Genomic DNA, 15,760 nt, shown 5'->3' with positions numbered 1-15,760 from the left:
TCTAACATATATTATTAGTGGAATGTATTTTGGTCATTGTATTTAATTAAAATATAGTAAGGACATATATTTGAATTGAATAAAATATTTTAATTAATTTTATTATGAAAATATATTTAAGATCACTATTTAATAAAAAAGAATTAATAAAATCAATAACCGTCATTTAAGATTATTTCTATTGTTAAATATTCAGCTATTGCTATTATAGTTTTCTAAATATGTTAAATTAAGAAATATATCTAGATGTTTTATTTTATTTAGAAAACGATTCAAAATATATTTAATTAAAACAATTAGTTCAGAAATATATTCAATAGTTATAACAAACAAAATACTGAGTGAAGTACCTTTATTTATTTATTTTACGTATGACGACATCTCATTTTATTTTGTAAACCCTCCGATCGGAAGTGCGATCGTTTCCGTCTTCACCTTGAAGCAGGTCCGTTTTTTTCCTTCCTTTTTTTTTTTACCTCTTGCCTTCTTCCTCCCTCTCTGCTTCTCTTTCTCTCCCTCTCTCTCCCCCTCTTCTTCTCCTCTTTCTCTATTTAAGACGACTTTAGGCTGGGGCGCCAATGTATTTATTAATGCCCTTGTTATTTGCTTGTACGTAGCTTTCTAGAGTTGTTTTTTGTAGTTTGTTTTTCGTAGCCGCCCCCCTTTCCAATGAGAAGACGTAAAAGATGGAGCTTCACATTTTAGAGCACAGCTTGAAAGTGGCCAGTATAGAGAAGGAAGGCATTCAGATTTGCACTCACGGATTAATCAAACTCGCCTTCCTGGCCTCTAAAACCAGGTATGTTCATTCTTCTCGCTTTCACACTGCAAAACCGGCTCGTTAGTGTTGGACTTTAAAGGCAACTAGCTTCAAATGTCCGTAATTTTTCAATGTGTCTTGCTAGTTTACCGAGGCGCCTTGAAGGCATCATAATGCTGTTTAAATGTGTTTTTTGTGCCTGTACGTTTGCTCATTCTCGCTCCGCTTTTCCGGGGCCTTTACTAGATCTGTGCCACCCTTAGCTGAATCGGCGCCATCCCGGCGTGTGTTTCGACTTCTATGAGTGTCTTTTACTGGACGCGTTCTCGTCAAAACTCCGTTATTAAAGCGTCAAAAGTGGCATTATTGCTATTGCGTGGCGTTCACGGACCGGCGTTGGGGCTCGGCGAAGAGATGCTCGTCGTGCGAGAGGAGGCCTTAGCACTTGTTTTTGTCGCCAGGCTGTGATTAATGTGAGCCTTAAGCAGGTTAAGTTCCTCTAAACTCACCATGTGAGCTCGCCAAAGCTTTTCCCAAACACATCTTTGGTCTGAAATGATTCATTCATGACACGTTTTGATTTTCCCCATAGGAACAACTGGGAAGTAGAAATTGTCTCTTGTTCCCATGTCAGAGGCGTCAGCCCCTGCACTTAAGTTAAAAAAATAAAAATAAAATTCAAGTAAAAGTACAAAAGTTAACATTTGTTAGCCTAATTGACCAAATCATATTTGAACATAAAAAATAAATACATCTCAAACTCATTGGTATTTTTCATTGATTTAGTAGAAGTAAGTTAACCCTATAAAGCCAAACGTATCATATTAAATACAAGACATATTGAGACCTCTATTTGATGACTGATGAGTATAATATATATTTTTGCCATTAAAACCCTGACGTATATGATCCGACACATGCATTGCACAGATAATCCATTAGAGGGGAGTGTCACCCAGCTGATTGCTTTTCCAGTGACCTTGCAACGTCGCCCCAATTGAGAAAGGAGAGACACCTATATACTTAATAGTGGGAAATGTTATTTCAGATTTTTGGAAATACGAATATGTTTGATATGTCTGTTTATTATTGTATTTTTGACCGTCATAAATATACAAATTTAAAGCATTGTGACCGGATGTGTCAAATATGACACAAATCAAAAGTCATATGTGGAAGTTGATTTAAAAAAAAAAAAACGTTTTTGTTTGTTCAAAAGGACCAATAAATACTCTATTTACAAATAATCTAAATGTTGTCTTATGTATTTCATGGGTCAGGTTTTATAGGGCTAAAAGTAGCTTGGGAAATTATGCTGTAAAGCGAACAAATTAATTTTTACGTTTAAACAGTAGCTCGTTCCATCTTGCCATACACGTCTCATGTTAAGAACTAGCCATGTTGGTTTGATAATCTCGTATCATTTAGATTTTTGAATTTTCATACAATTTAAAAATATATATTTTTAGATAAAACCACCTCATTGCAACTTTTTTTTCTCAGGGAAAATAATCAATTCATTCTGTTAGTATTTAAACTTTTCTTGAAAAATAATTCCCACACATTAAAAAAAAAAAACAATTAAAGGACTTAATTCTTGTAAGATTGTGACTTTTTATCTATTTATCTAAAATGCTGTTCTAATAATGATTAAACTTGGGCGGAGTTTTATTTTTTATTTTTTATTATTCTCGAGCTGACGTGTGTAGAATTTAACTACCCAGCTGTTAACATTAGCTGTTAGCATTTTATTGTCTTTGTTTAACAATCGGGTTTTTAATGTTGTAAAAAAAAGCAGTGAAGCAGTAAAATGCTAAATGGTTAACTTTTTTAAGAACAATCATTGTCCTGCCTCTGTGGACGTGATCTTAAAATGCCCCCTAGGCCTTCTGGCCCCCCCTTCCTCCACAAATATTTGATGTAATTAATGTTCCCCAGTCACTCAGAGTTCAGCGGCAACAACAACAACAACAAGACTCCGTGAAAGAGTCCTTGTGAAGTTCCTTACATGCCCTGCGAATTCCACTAATGCCGAGGTTCAATTAGCTCGTTAACGGGAACCGAACGGCACCATCGGAGAGGCAATAACAATTTGAGATGGCATCAACGCTCATTCGGACATAAGGAAATAACGACGCGCTCTTGCTCCTTTTTAACGCTTCAAAGGAAAACATGACTTGTGTTCGCCTGCCGGCCATTTAGATATTTCTGCGAATGTCATGTTTGGACAAATTTGTGTCGTCGCTGGCCTGCCGCGTGGGCCCACGTGATGCTTTTATTGGTTACGTGACCTTGGCGGAAGACACACCCGCAATAGTCAAACAAAAACTGTTGGCTCCCCAATTTGTTCAAAACACCGTTGTATGTTTTAACTTATTACATTATTGATACAATAATAGGTTAATGTATTTCAATAAAAGAAAAATGTATACAAGTGCAATTTGACATGCGTACATTTGCCAGCGACATATGTACATTAAATTCATAGGCATATACCATAATACATTTATGAATCATATCCTCATAGTTACTCGCATATACAATTTTCATTACACTCATACTGATACATCTTTAAAAACAAAAAAAAATGTATGCAATTTTAACAGCTCATGTCTGATATAAGTCTTTTTTTTTTTTACTTTGCTTTTAAACAATTTTTTAAATTCAGCAAGTGACTTACATCTTTTCAGGTTAGTTCCAAAATTATTTCACAAATTAACACCTTTTACAAAAACATATCTTTGCTTAATATTTGTTCTTATTTAAAAAAAAAAATTGTAGACACTTGTACCCTTTATGTTATAAGGACTCTCTAATTTCAAACAGCTTCTGAGTACTGAGGGGCAGAGTAGATTGTTGTGTACTTTGTACATTATTTGTGCTATTTTAAACTCGACTAAGTCGTAAATTTATTTTAATAAATGCATTTGTTTTAATAAATTGTGACTGTGTTGGTTCTGTATATTTTGCTCGATTAATAATTCTAATGGCCCCTTTTTGCAGTTTGAAAACGGGGTTGGTGTTTGTTTTATATGCATTTCCACGCAATAGGTCAGACATGGTAATAATAATAAAGATTTAGCAATCAGTTCCGCAGACTACAAAGAAGGGGAAAAAGTTGTAAGGTTTTACTAAAAAAATTATAATTTTAGTCTGATTTTTTTTCAAATTACTTTTTTTAAATCCTTAAAAAGTTTAACTTTTATAGGGAAACATTTTTTTTTTGAATATGAGACTGCGTGGGGGAAAAATGCAAAAAAAAAATTAAATTGCAAGAGCTAAATCAAAAACATATCAGATTACTTGTCTTTTCTAATCCTGAAAAAGTTAAACTTTTCTAGGGGGAAAAAACAAAATAATAGGAGACTGTGTGGGGGAAAAAGGCACAAAAAAAAGTTTAAATAGCAAGAGCTAGGTCATATTTTTTTCAAATTACTTGTCTTTTTTATCTTGAAAAAGTTTACCGTTTATAGGGGGAAAACCTTTTTTTTTTTAAACGCGAGATTGCATGAGGAAAAAATGCAAAAAAAAAAATTATATTGCAAGAGCTAAATCAGATTTTTTTTCGAGAAAATTGCAATTTTATGAGAATATAGTCTCTTTTTTTAGCTGTCAAACGATTACATTTAATAAATCAGATTATTCAAATCTTAGAATTTTGATTAGTCACGATTAATCTCCTAATTAAAAAATATTTTTTTGTCAACAATTTCTGCCCGCCAAATTTGACGAGCACCTGTTATGTGTTAATTCTTTCGACATTTTAATGTTATGAGCACGTCTTCAACATTTTTTGATCCACTGCACATGCTCATCCTCCTTTTTTTATCAGGTATTTACTTGCATAATTTAAAATGGAAAAACAATTGCCTGCAGTCAGAATTAATAGTGTAATCTGCATTAACACACGATTAATGCGATAATGTTTGTGTTTATGTGATTGCGTTAACGCTTTAACTTTAACTTTGACAGCACTATGTCTCCCCCCCCCCCCATAATTTAGTGTAACTATTACAACAAAAATATTACTTTTTCAATGTGTAATTGTATGAAAAAATTCGAAAATAAAAAAGGCAAAATATTTCAAGTTAAATGTTGCGCATCGTCAGCGTAGTACCACATTGTTGGACAAGTGAGCCCACAAAAAATTGGCTTTTTGGGTTGCCGTAACATGATAGAAAACTCACAAATTCTTGTAAGTGTGGGTAATTGTATTTATTAGGGGTGGGAATCTTTGAATGTCTCACGATTCGATTAGATTCCGATTTTTGGGTGTGCAAGTCGATTCAGAATCGATTTCCGATTATGAGCAATTTTTTATTCAAAATGATTTGATTGACAATGATTTTTGCTTCAATTTATAGATGTTCAAAGAATCGTAATGATCTACTCCAGTCTGACTTGCTAATGCTAATTAGTGCTCTACTCGCGGCACTTTTATCACTAAAAAGAACGGCTCCACGCTGGAAAAAAAAATTGAATAACTTGATCGTGACTTTTTCCTTCCACTCTAATGTGGCTACAACTTAACAGTGTATCAGACCGTGTGGAACCACACTGCCCCTAAGTGGCCAAATTGGGTACAACATGTCCCAATAAAGGCACACAAAACAAAGGAAAGACGGTATAAAATAATTTAAGTAAAATCGATTTTGGGACTTTTAAAATTGATTCTGAATGATACTAAATCGCGATTCTTATGAGAAAAATTTTTTTGGGCACACCCTTAGTATTTATGCATTTTAAAGTAAATACTTAACTTGGGCAATACTAGCATACTAGTATGATGTTAGTGAGGCAAAAACGGCATGCTATGGGTACTACTGGTGACATTTTACATAGTACAAGTAGCTTGCAGATTTCAACTAGTGCGCAGTTTTGCCACACTAGTAAAACTATTGCACCCGAGTCCTTCAATTAGCTTATGGTATTGTCTTAGTAGTGAGGACAAAGAGCATACATGAACCTCAACCTTGTTATCAAGGATATTGAAGAACTACTCAAACAGGTTTCCACAGACACTAGTAGTAGAAAAATATTCCTAGTGAGACAGGCTTTCGACTAGTGCGCTGAAAGGCCTTACTACTGCTAGTGAGGACAAAGAGTGTATTCGTAGATGGAGTGTATAGATGTCAAGGATAGGGAACAAAATGCTAACATTCTACTAATGGTTAGTCGTAAACCCTTGGTTGACCTGTCATCATCTCCCCCCGCGCAGGTGCAAGTTCTTCAGCCTGACGGAGACGCCGGAGGACTACACCATCATCGTGGACGAGGAGGGCTTTAAGGGTGAGCCTCGGCGAGTCGCCGCGGCAACGGTGACATCATCAACGACCGTGTTGTGTAACGGGGGGGGTTACGACGTCTGTTTGGGCGGCCAGTGTTTGAGCACACTTTGTCGCTAATGGTGGCGGGCCACTCGCTATTCAGTGAGTGAATCCGCGTGGTCACACACCTGAGCAAATCTCCGCCGTTACCCCGGAGACCAGAGATGTGGGGTGGGTGGGAGAGCGAGAGCTTGATAAGCATGATCTGTTGTCGTTTAGACCAGTGGTTCTCAAATTAGGGGATCTGCTAAATAAATTGCAAACATTTATTTAAAACACAAACTCCAAGTCTGACATGGTTGTGATGTATCGCATATCTCTGCGTGAATCTTTCTTCTTCTTTTTTTTCAGAACAAAATGAATATCTTTTCGACTGTTATGTCAATATCTACAATATACTAAGTCCATATAAAAAAAAAAAAATCATAATTTTGCCGTTTTTGTGTGTGTTAGGTGCTTATTGCGTTCCCAGGAATACCACATGGTCTTTATTGTCTTTCCCTCCCGCAGAGCTGCCAGAGTCGGAGCACATCAGCGTCGCCGAGGCCACATGGCTGGCGCTCAACGTGGTGTCGGGCGGCGGAAACGCTTCCAACTCGCAGCCCATTGGCGTCACCAAGATCGCCAAATCTGTCATTGCGCCCTTGGCTGACCACAACATCTCCGTTTTCATGCTGTCCACGTATCAGACTGACTTCATCCTGGTGAGTGGCGACACATGGGAGGTTGCAGAATCCTGGGATTTTTCAAAGTTGAATTTGAGACTAAATGAGAATAAACCAGGACTTTTCCAAAATTCAAGGTTGGCTCTTAATAGATAACTTTAAAAATAGTAGAGCTGTCAAAATTAATCGATAAATTGACAGGTAATCGATTATCTAATTAATCGTCAACTATATTAATAATCGAGTCATCGTTTGGAGCTATATTTTTTTTTTTGAAAGTAAAATTGTCCAAATCCTCTGATTTCAGCATACTAACAGTAGTTGTTCACCGATTTCTGTAGTCCTTCATGAAAGAAGACTGATTATCTTCTGTGTTTAATCAAAATAAGACATTTGTAAACATCTGTTTTTACTTTGGAAAACAATGACCAAACCAGTAACATAGTTCAACATCAAATCAATCTCTTTTTTTTTTTTTAATCACTGTACGAATATGAAGTACGAAATAAACACCAATCACTGGTTAACTAATTTGCTCCCAAAAACATATAAATACGTTCTATTTAAAATATGACCATGCTCCCAAAGACGTATTTATATATATATTTTTTTATGCTAGAGCATACAGAAGGCTTTGATGCAGCCTGTGAACTGAAGCGAATGCTTGAAGCAATGATAGTTATTAGTGTTGTTCCGATACCGTTTTTTGGCCCCCGATATTAATTCCGATACCCAGTTTTGCCGTATCGGCCGATACCGTTCCGATACCTGGGTTGTTGTTTTTTTCAACATGAAAAAGCTGCCCTGCCATTAGTTCAGAACATTCAAGGGCCAATAGGATATTCTAGCTTGGCATGCAGTAAACACATCACACATCAGTGAATGTTGTGCACAAGTAAAACAAAAGATGCTGCATCCAAAGTCCTATATTAGCGTTGGAAATAAGAGTACCGCCATGTTACTTGTTAGTACTTGCCGATGCCGATACCACTGTTTTTATACAGTATCGAGGCCTCTGCCGTTACAGGTATCGGAATAACACTGGTAGTTATTACAAAAACAGCCAGCAGGTGGCAGCGGAGTATAAGAGATCAACCAGGGCCATGTTGCAAAAAGCTATTTTTGCCAGTGTTTTCAACAAATTGGTGAATATTGATGAAACTTAGCTATACTCTAATGCTAATTGCTGCAAAACGAAAACAGATTGAGATATATCCTGATGAACAGACTAATCTTTCTTTTGTTAGGTTCCATGTTTTTATAGCAATAGAACAAAATATTCTGTGGGCCTTGTAAAATCAGTCAAAATCCAGTAAAACAGCCGGGAGCGAAGGGGGTTGCTTCAGTGAAAATGGCTGCAAGTGAATGAGTTAATAAGCAAAATAATCCAAATCAAAATAATTAGAGGAAAAATGTTTTGTTTTTTAAATACACTTTAATGCAAAATTAAAATGAATCCAATTAGACTATTAATCGATTCTAAAAATATTCAATAGTGACAGCAAAAAAAAAATTGTATCATGTAATCTAAAATATAATGTAGAATAATCCAGTGGAACTGTAGTGCTTACTACAGTGTGAAGGCATGTTTTCGCGCAAATCTAGCCAGGTCTTGGTTTTGAGTCTGGTCTTGAAACCACTTTGGGGAGCTATTGGTCTTGTTCATACTGTTTGTGTATCAGTGCCCCTTTTCTGGTTCTGTGGCCATTTAACTTTGGTACAGGAACAAATCCTCTCTTAGCAAAGTCTTGGTCTCAATGCCTCCATGGTTTCATGGTCATAAATCCAACTCATAAAGGGTACTGAAGTGCTCCATCTGAACTCGACCACTTTTCCGGCCAACCGGCTTGAAACTGATCCATAACAGAAAAATTTTGAAGGGAATATCTTACATTGCTTGTGTTTCTGGTTAAGGGGCCTTAAATCACTGAAATTGTGGAGATTGCAGTTCAGTGGAGAGTCAGTCCTCAAGGTCATGTTTTCCAGACGCAGTTCACAACCGCTCTTCGTTGGGTTACAAACGTATGCGATGATGGTGTTGCCCGGAACCCGCAACGTGGCTTTATGAAGAAATCCTCTCTTAGCAAAGGCACGGCGGGGGTCTTTGGATTGCCTCACTGTCGGGTGTTAAAAAAACAAATTCTGCTGAGCTGCTCTGCTTCAACAAAACAAAAAAAATGGTGTCAGTGTTGACAATCTGTTACGTAAAAGCAGCTCAGGAGCTCGCTGCTGGAATTCTAGGTATTGTACATTTGTAGCTTTCCTGTCTGGACACTGCTGCATCTTGACATCTGGTCCCGATTACTGGATTGTTAAAATTCACAGCAGATCAAGTCTTACAATAAACTCTCTGAAACGTTTGTTTCATGCAAATGAGCCCCTCCCCCAGCCCACGGTATCTCTAATCATGTTGTTCTCGGTGCAGTTGAAGACATCAGTGAGCGTGCGAACCTCAAACTGACTGAACCGTGTTGTCTTCAGGTCCGAGAACGAGACCTCCCCATGGTCATGCACACGCTGTCTTCGGAGTTCACGTTACTGCGGGTGGTCAACGGAGAAACCGTTGCCGCCCACCACCTGGGGGTGACCAATGGCTTCGTCAAACCCAAACTCGGTATGTGAAGAACGCGGAGGATTAGTCACATTTGTTGTGTTTAGTTCCTACTAACCCTGTTGACATCCGCCGCCGCCGCCGCCCCCCAGTGCCGCGTCCAATCATCCACCCGCTGTCCAGCCCCAGTAACATGTTCTGCGTGACCAGCCTGGATCCAGACACGCTTCCCTCTGTAGCCACCCTGCTCATGGATGTCATGTTCTACTCTGGAGGGTAAGCTGGGCTTTAGGTTTCAATTTGGTCTTTGGAGGTTTATAGACTTTGTTTTAGGGGTTGGGTTTAGGGTGTATGGTTGGATTACAGTTGGCGTTTCGGTTTTGGGGATGGGTAGGGGTTTAAGGACTAGTGTTAAGGTTTAGGGTTGGGGGGGAAATGCATGCGTTAAAGCTATTTTAACAATTTAAAAAAAAACATATTTGCGGCTCCTGGAAGTTGCCGGAACCAGTATTTCGTGTTTCCGCATGGACACTTATTGCTGATGGACTCCAACCGACTATCACCAAAACACTACTATTAAGATGTTTCCTAGAGTTTGTGCTCTCTTTAGACTGAAAATGGAGAAAATTCTCTAAACAATCTGCGTCAAAATCACTAAAATAAAAGAGTTCTAATTAATTTATTGGCGCCGACACACGTAAGATGGCGGGTGGCCCGACGTGCATCAGCAACTGAGACACTGCGGTATCTACCATGTTAAACAAAACTCACTCCTCCCAAGAGACTCCAATCAGCGGGAGGGCGTCTCGGCTATCTGAAATGCTTCGGACACCGAGACAGACACTACACACTCGCAGCCTCGCACCCGTCGACGGGAACGCGCAACCGAGGGGCACAAAGGCGGAAGCGCAAGTACTGGGACGCGGCCCACACGTCGCAAATTGGAAACGGAAACAAAGTTGATGAGTGAAGAGTCGGAAGTCCCGCCTCCTCCGTGGCATATAGTCCATAAACGAGCCCAATGGACCCAATTGGCCACAATGCTCTTAACAGACACAAAGGAGTTAGCATAGGCTAATTTTGTTGATGTTTGTGTAATATGTGCATATGTGTACAGAAGATAAGGAACAATGAGTATTTATATCCACTAAATTCAACTCAGGTTCAACCTTAGTGGAGTTAATAAATAATAATTACAAATTCATTTTTTTGAGGGGGGCGGGGTTTGTTAATCGATTAGTCGATGGAATAATCGATAGGAGGCTCCATTCTTTACAAAAGTCGTTAGTGACAGCACTTAAAGGTTTAAAGTAGGGGTGTCAGGTGATTAAAAAAAAAAAGTGTAATTAATCGCATGACTTGAATAGTTAACTCGCGATTAATCACAAATTGTATCTGTTCTAAATTGTTTTTCTAAGTTTCATACTCTTAACATAAAAGTGGAAAAAAATGTTAAACTAATAGAAATATCACTGTATCTTTTAGTCATTGAGACAGTAATTTCACAATAATTCATCAAATTGAGTTAAAATTAAAAAGATTAAAAAAAACGTGTTATATTGATTTGTGTTAAGGTCATTTTTCTGCCATTAGATGGCATTATTGCATTTGTAAGACATTGGTAACAGCTCAGGGCATTTTTGTTTTCACATCAAGAGCTCTCTAATTGTTGACATGAAGTAAATTGTGAAATTCTGCAAATTTTTTAAATTGTAAAATACAATGTGACCCCACTCTCCACAAATATATGCATTATTATTACATTTATTACTTAAATTAATTTTGACGTGGACGTATCTGCTACGTTGCGACTGGAATCCCCCCAGTATAGGCTTTCCAAGTAATTTAAAAAAAATGAGTGGCGTTAAATTAACTTTAAATTAACTCAAAATTAACGCACTCATTTTGACACCACTAGTTTGAAGCTTTAGTAGTTGGCGTTGGTTAGCTTTGGGGTTGCCTTAGGTTTGAAACTTGGCTTGTTTGGTTTTTGTTGCGTCTCCAGGTCAAAAGAATCGGGCACATGCGGCGAGGATGCCAGCCACATTCGATTCTTCTCGTTCTCTCTAATCGAAGGTTACATTTCGCTGGTCATGGATGAACAGACGACGCAAAGGTTAGCGGGAAAGCAACAGCAATGGCTAGTTAGCTCGGATTAGCTCAAAGCTGGCTAAATTGCTCCAACTTCTTCCACAGGTTCCCAAACAACGTCCTGTTCACCAGCGCTTCTGGCGAGCTTTGGAAAATGGTCCGAATCGGCGGACAACCTTTAGGATTTGGTGAGTTTGTTAGCTTCTCTTGAGCTAGCGCTTCCGAACTGGTAATTATGGGTGGGGTGTTTTTTATTTAATTTTTTTATCAGACGAATGCGGCATTGTGGCTCAAATATCGGAACCCCTGGCGACCGCTGACATTCCAGCGTACTACATTAGCACCTTTAAGTTTGACCACGCCCTGGTGAGCTAGCCTATCCTAGCACGTCTTTTGAGGGATAAAGTTAATGCTTACAAAACAAGTTTGGCATCTTCTGCAGGTTCCTGAGGAAAACATCCAGAGCGTGATCGGAGCGCTAAGGACCGAGAGCAATCTGGCGTAGCGAGGATGGGCGCAAAAAAAGTTTTAGCGTTTCTAAAAACTGTCAGGAGTTAATTAGCAGACTACTGCGGATCAGCTTGGAGTGAGGTGCAAAGGGGATTTTGTCGCTCAGCCATTTTTCCGTAGTCCCCTTCCATTGTTCCTTTTTGATGCCAACTGAGGGCACAGCCCCCCCTGCTGGGCCCACCCTGGTAGTTGTTGCTGCTTCACCCCTTCACATGCACCTACTGTTAGTTACAAAATCCCCTCTAGTGGAAGGATGATGAATGTACTCGTGGAAGAATTACTACAACAAGCTTTTTGCAGTTTTTTTTTTCTATTGCTTATTATGTTTTTGTCTTATTTTTTTCACTTTTTTTTTCATTAATTTTTTCACAGTTTCTTTTTGGTTCTTTTTTTATACCTCAACATTTTCTGGGGCGTTAATTTTCCTTTTTTCGCATATTTTAGTTTTTGTTGTTGGGGTTTTTTCCATTTTTTGTATTCATTTTTTCTAGTTATTTCTTTTGTTAATTTATCAATTTTTTGATATTTTTATTTTTTCTCGTGTTGATTTTTCTCCTTCGTTTTCAATGTTTTCTCCTCAATTGTTTTTATCAGTGCCAAGATGTTTTTGTTTTCCTTTTTATTTGAATGCCTAAAGTGATGATGCCTTTCGTTGTGCAATCTAAGGCCGCGCTGCGTTCGCCGCCGTTAACGTGAAATTGTTGATCCATCTCGACAAGGATTCTTTGTTTTTTATTTCCATTTTTCTTTTTTTGTCGAAGCGCTCACACTGCGAGCAACCGTCGCTTCCCTCCCACCGCTCGGAGGATTTTGACTTCATTCAGTCCATCTGCTATCGACAGAGGATATGTAGCATTGATAGTTTGACTACTTGATAGCGAAGGAAAAACGTAACTTATTTTCCCGCTCATAACGTTACAATACAGAATATTAGCAGCGTAGTTTGTCAGATATGTGTTGTTGTTGTTTTTCTCCTATCAGACGATGCTAACTTGACATTGAATTTTGTACCGACTGAATGTTTCGGACTCTTGCCTTTTCACTTCATATAGCTGTCGTCGTAGTCACTGGTTAGCTCTCAAGTATTGTACAAGAATTCGGAAAGTAAAAAAGTTTAATTTCTTTTTAGCTAAATTATACTTTTATTCACTGTATGTGCTTACATTGTTTTCCTCAAGACCGAATTCTCACTACAATTTAGGTTTCATACATCAAAGTGTAAAATGACATAACGAAGTTGAACTTATTTTATTTTCTTCCCAGTAGTTTAGCTTAACTCAGTAACTAAGTTTGATTTGAGTGTTAACATGATTCTACTGTATATCGTTTTTGCCGTTTAACAAAAAACGTTAGCCTTTCTGACCAATTTTTTCTTTTTTTGCGACGGATAAATAAGTTTGCAGAATTTGTCAAATGACATGAAAAAGCTCATGATTAGAAATAAGCAAATTAGGCTTATGTTCTTTGTTATTGGGAATTTGAAATGTGCGTATAAATACGAAACTCTGATTAAGAAACTTGATGTAACCCAAAAGGCTGCCCTGGTTTTGGTTACTAGCGATGATGACGTTTGACTCGATGAGTAATAACTAGATTTTGTTTTTTATTAAAGTCCGTTGCCAAACTTTTTTTTTTTTTAATCCAATAAATATAAAATGGAATTCACACTTAAATACGAAGCTAGGACCATGAAACAATTAGCGTAGCTTAACCAATGAAACTAAAATTTTCACATGTAAATTACGCCCTTTTTTTGCAAGCCAGATGTTTCGCCAAAGAAAATGGAATTGAACCCATTAACAGTTGACTGGCTTTACCTAGCTTTGGCTAGTGGTATTGACAAATATTTAATGATTTAGATGTAAATGTTAATCAAATAAAAAAATATATATTCCAAAAAAAAAATTCCACAAATTTAGCCAACCACTATTGTGCTAACCTGAAATGTTGAAAATGTTTCTTATTGTCTTGCAAAAATTTAATTCACCCAAGACTAGCAGACAATGTGCTTATCTTAAAATATGAAGCTGGCATAGGCTGCTATGTCATACAACAATTGTCAAATTTTCTCTTTGTTTAAACACACACACAAAAAATTCACCTTTACAAATGAATTGGCTTTGTATGACCTAAAAACGAAAAAGAAAAAAAGCCCACCTTTTAGTAATTTTAACGAAAATATCATCTATAGTTAGGTTTTTGTTTTATAACCCTACTCCAAAATATGATGTACAATCATTTAGCAAGTCTATAATTGATTGGGGGGAAAATCTCCTAGGACCAATAAACAATCAATTTATCTTAATTCAAGGAACAAGCTGTAGTTACTGAAGATGTTGTGTTGCGCTCACTTTCTGGAGTTGCACAAACAAAATTGAATTCCCCGTTAAAATACGAGGCCAGAACCAATTAACAAGTAGCTTGCGCTTATTTTCTCACTATTGCACAAAAATGATTATATTTGCTTAATGCAAAGATAATTAATTAATTAATTTCTAACACCTAGCTTTAGAAAATGGCGCCTCCAAATTGTTCACAATTTCTATGAAAAATATTCGATTGTTTATTTTATTTTATACATTTTTTATTTTGATAAGCAACCCCCAAATTATGCCTGTAAGGATTTAACAAGTCTGAAATGTCATAAGTCATTTGCACTTATTTTCTTACAAAAATTGTGCGAAATAGGGAGAAATGATTAGCTTGGATTATCTCACTTAAAATACAAAAAAATGTCTTAATTAAATTACCCTCACTAGAATTTGGTCGTTAAATTGATGGTCGCTTAATGCGAAAAGTCAGCCTAGCTTTAATTAGTAGCACCTCAAAACTTTAAATGATTTCATTGGAAAGATAATCACTCGTTAGCTTTTTTTTTTTAAAGCATTTTTGATCATCAATGTGCTAATTTTGCCAACCATGATTTAACTAAATGAATGATGAAACAAAGTTAAAACCAAGAAACGATTAGCTTAGCTTAACCCACAAAACGGGCTGAAGCTGCTACAAACTAGTGAGGACCAATACACAATTAGCCGAGCTTAACTCACGCTTATTTTCTTGCACAATGAAAATAATCTTGTCTGCTTTGCAATAAATTAACCTAGCTTTACCTACTAGCGCCTTCAAATTTCAAATGTATTTACCGTATTTTATGTTATCGCCAAATTATTAGCCTGTCTGCTTAACTCGCCGAAAATCGTTACAGTACTTTCACTCTTTTTTCCATTTTTTTCCTCTCCCCGCCAAGAATCCAGAAAAGGTGTTTGCATTAGCAGTGACGTTGTCGTTGCTCCCAGTGTTGGCGTTTTTCTTTTTCCTTTTTCCGTAATGTATTACTGAGCCACTTTTGTGACGAGAATAATGACGACGTAATAATAAGCTAACACATGAAGGAGAGTCACCTTCAGTGTGTATTTTCCAATCTTTGGAACACCTCCTCCCCAAACATCCCTTGACCAATCATCTGCACTTTAATGCAGGTTGCCCCCGATCCCCACCCCAGCCCAAAAACAGGCCTGCTGAACTGATGAGTAAAAACAGGAGATGACTATTGGTCTTAAACATTTGCTGATAATAAAAATGTATTTGTTTTCTTGTTGTTGTTATTGCTGTTAGTTTCTTCACCTTTCAGACCAGAGTAGTCGATAACATATTTTTTTTGTCAGTGTTAAAACTCAGAGATCATTTCTACTGATTCCATTTCAATGCAATTTTCTTTTGATTTGGAGCCTTTTGTGCGTGTGGAAGAATTAAAAAGTTCTTTTTTTTTATTTGTGACTTAGTGTTAATTTTATTGTCCTCACTTTGATCTGTTCCCAATGTATACTTTAATCAATAAACTGGTGACACTGCA

The 15,760-nt window shown here is 37.2% G+C and overlaps 1 protein-coding gene across 1 annotated transcript; it reads left to right on the top strand.

The window, feature by feature from the left end:
• The first annotated feature begins 435 nt into the window (after positions 1-435).
• On the top strand, positions 436-15,760 carry castor2 (cytosolic arginine sensor for mTORC1 subunit 2). Its single transcript, XM_086099073.1, has 9 exons — positions 436-799; positions 5,979-6,049; positions 6,598-6,791; positions 9,234-9,366; positions 9,456-9,579; positions 11,309-11,419; positions 11,500-11,582; positions 11,666-11,760; positions 11,837-15,760. The coding sequence occupies exons 1-9, from the start codon at positions 687-689 to the stop codon at positions 11,897-11,899; spliced, it is 987 nt and encodes a 328-aa protein (XP_085955199.1). The 5' UTR covers positions 436-686; the 3' UTR covers positions 11,900-15,760.

Source organism: Leptonotus elevatus, chromosome 16 (genome assembly GCF_054856555.1).
Source record: "Leptonotus elevatus isolate MCC_2025b chromosome 16, RoL_Lele_1.0, whole genome shotgun sequence".
Lineage (NCBI taxonomy): Eukaryota > Metazoa > Chordata > Actinopteri > Syngnathiformes > Syngnathidae > Leptonotus > Leptonotus elevatus.
The sequence above is the reverse complement of the archived record's forward strand: the minus strand, read 5'-3'. Positions and strand labels throughout refer to the sequence as shown.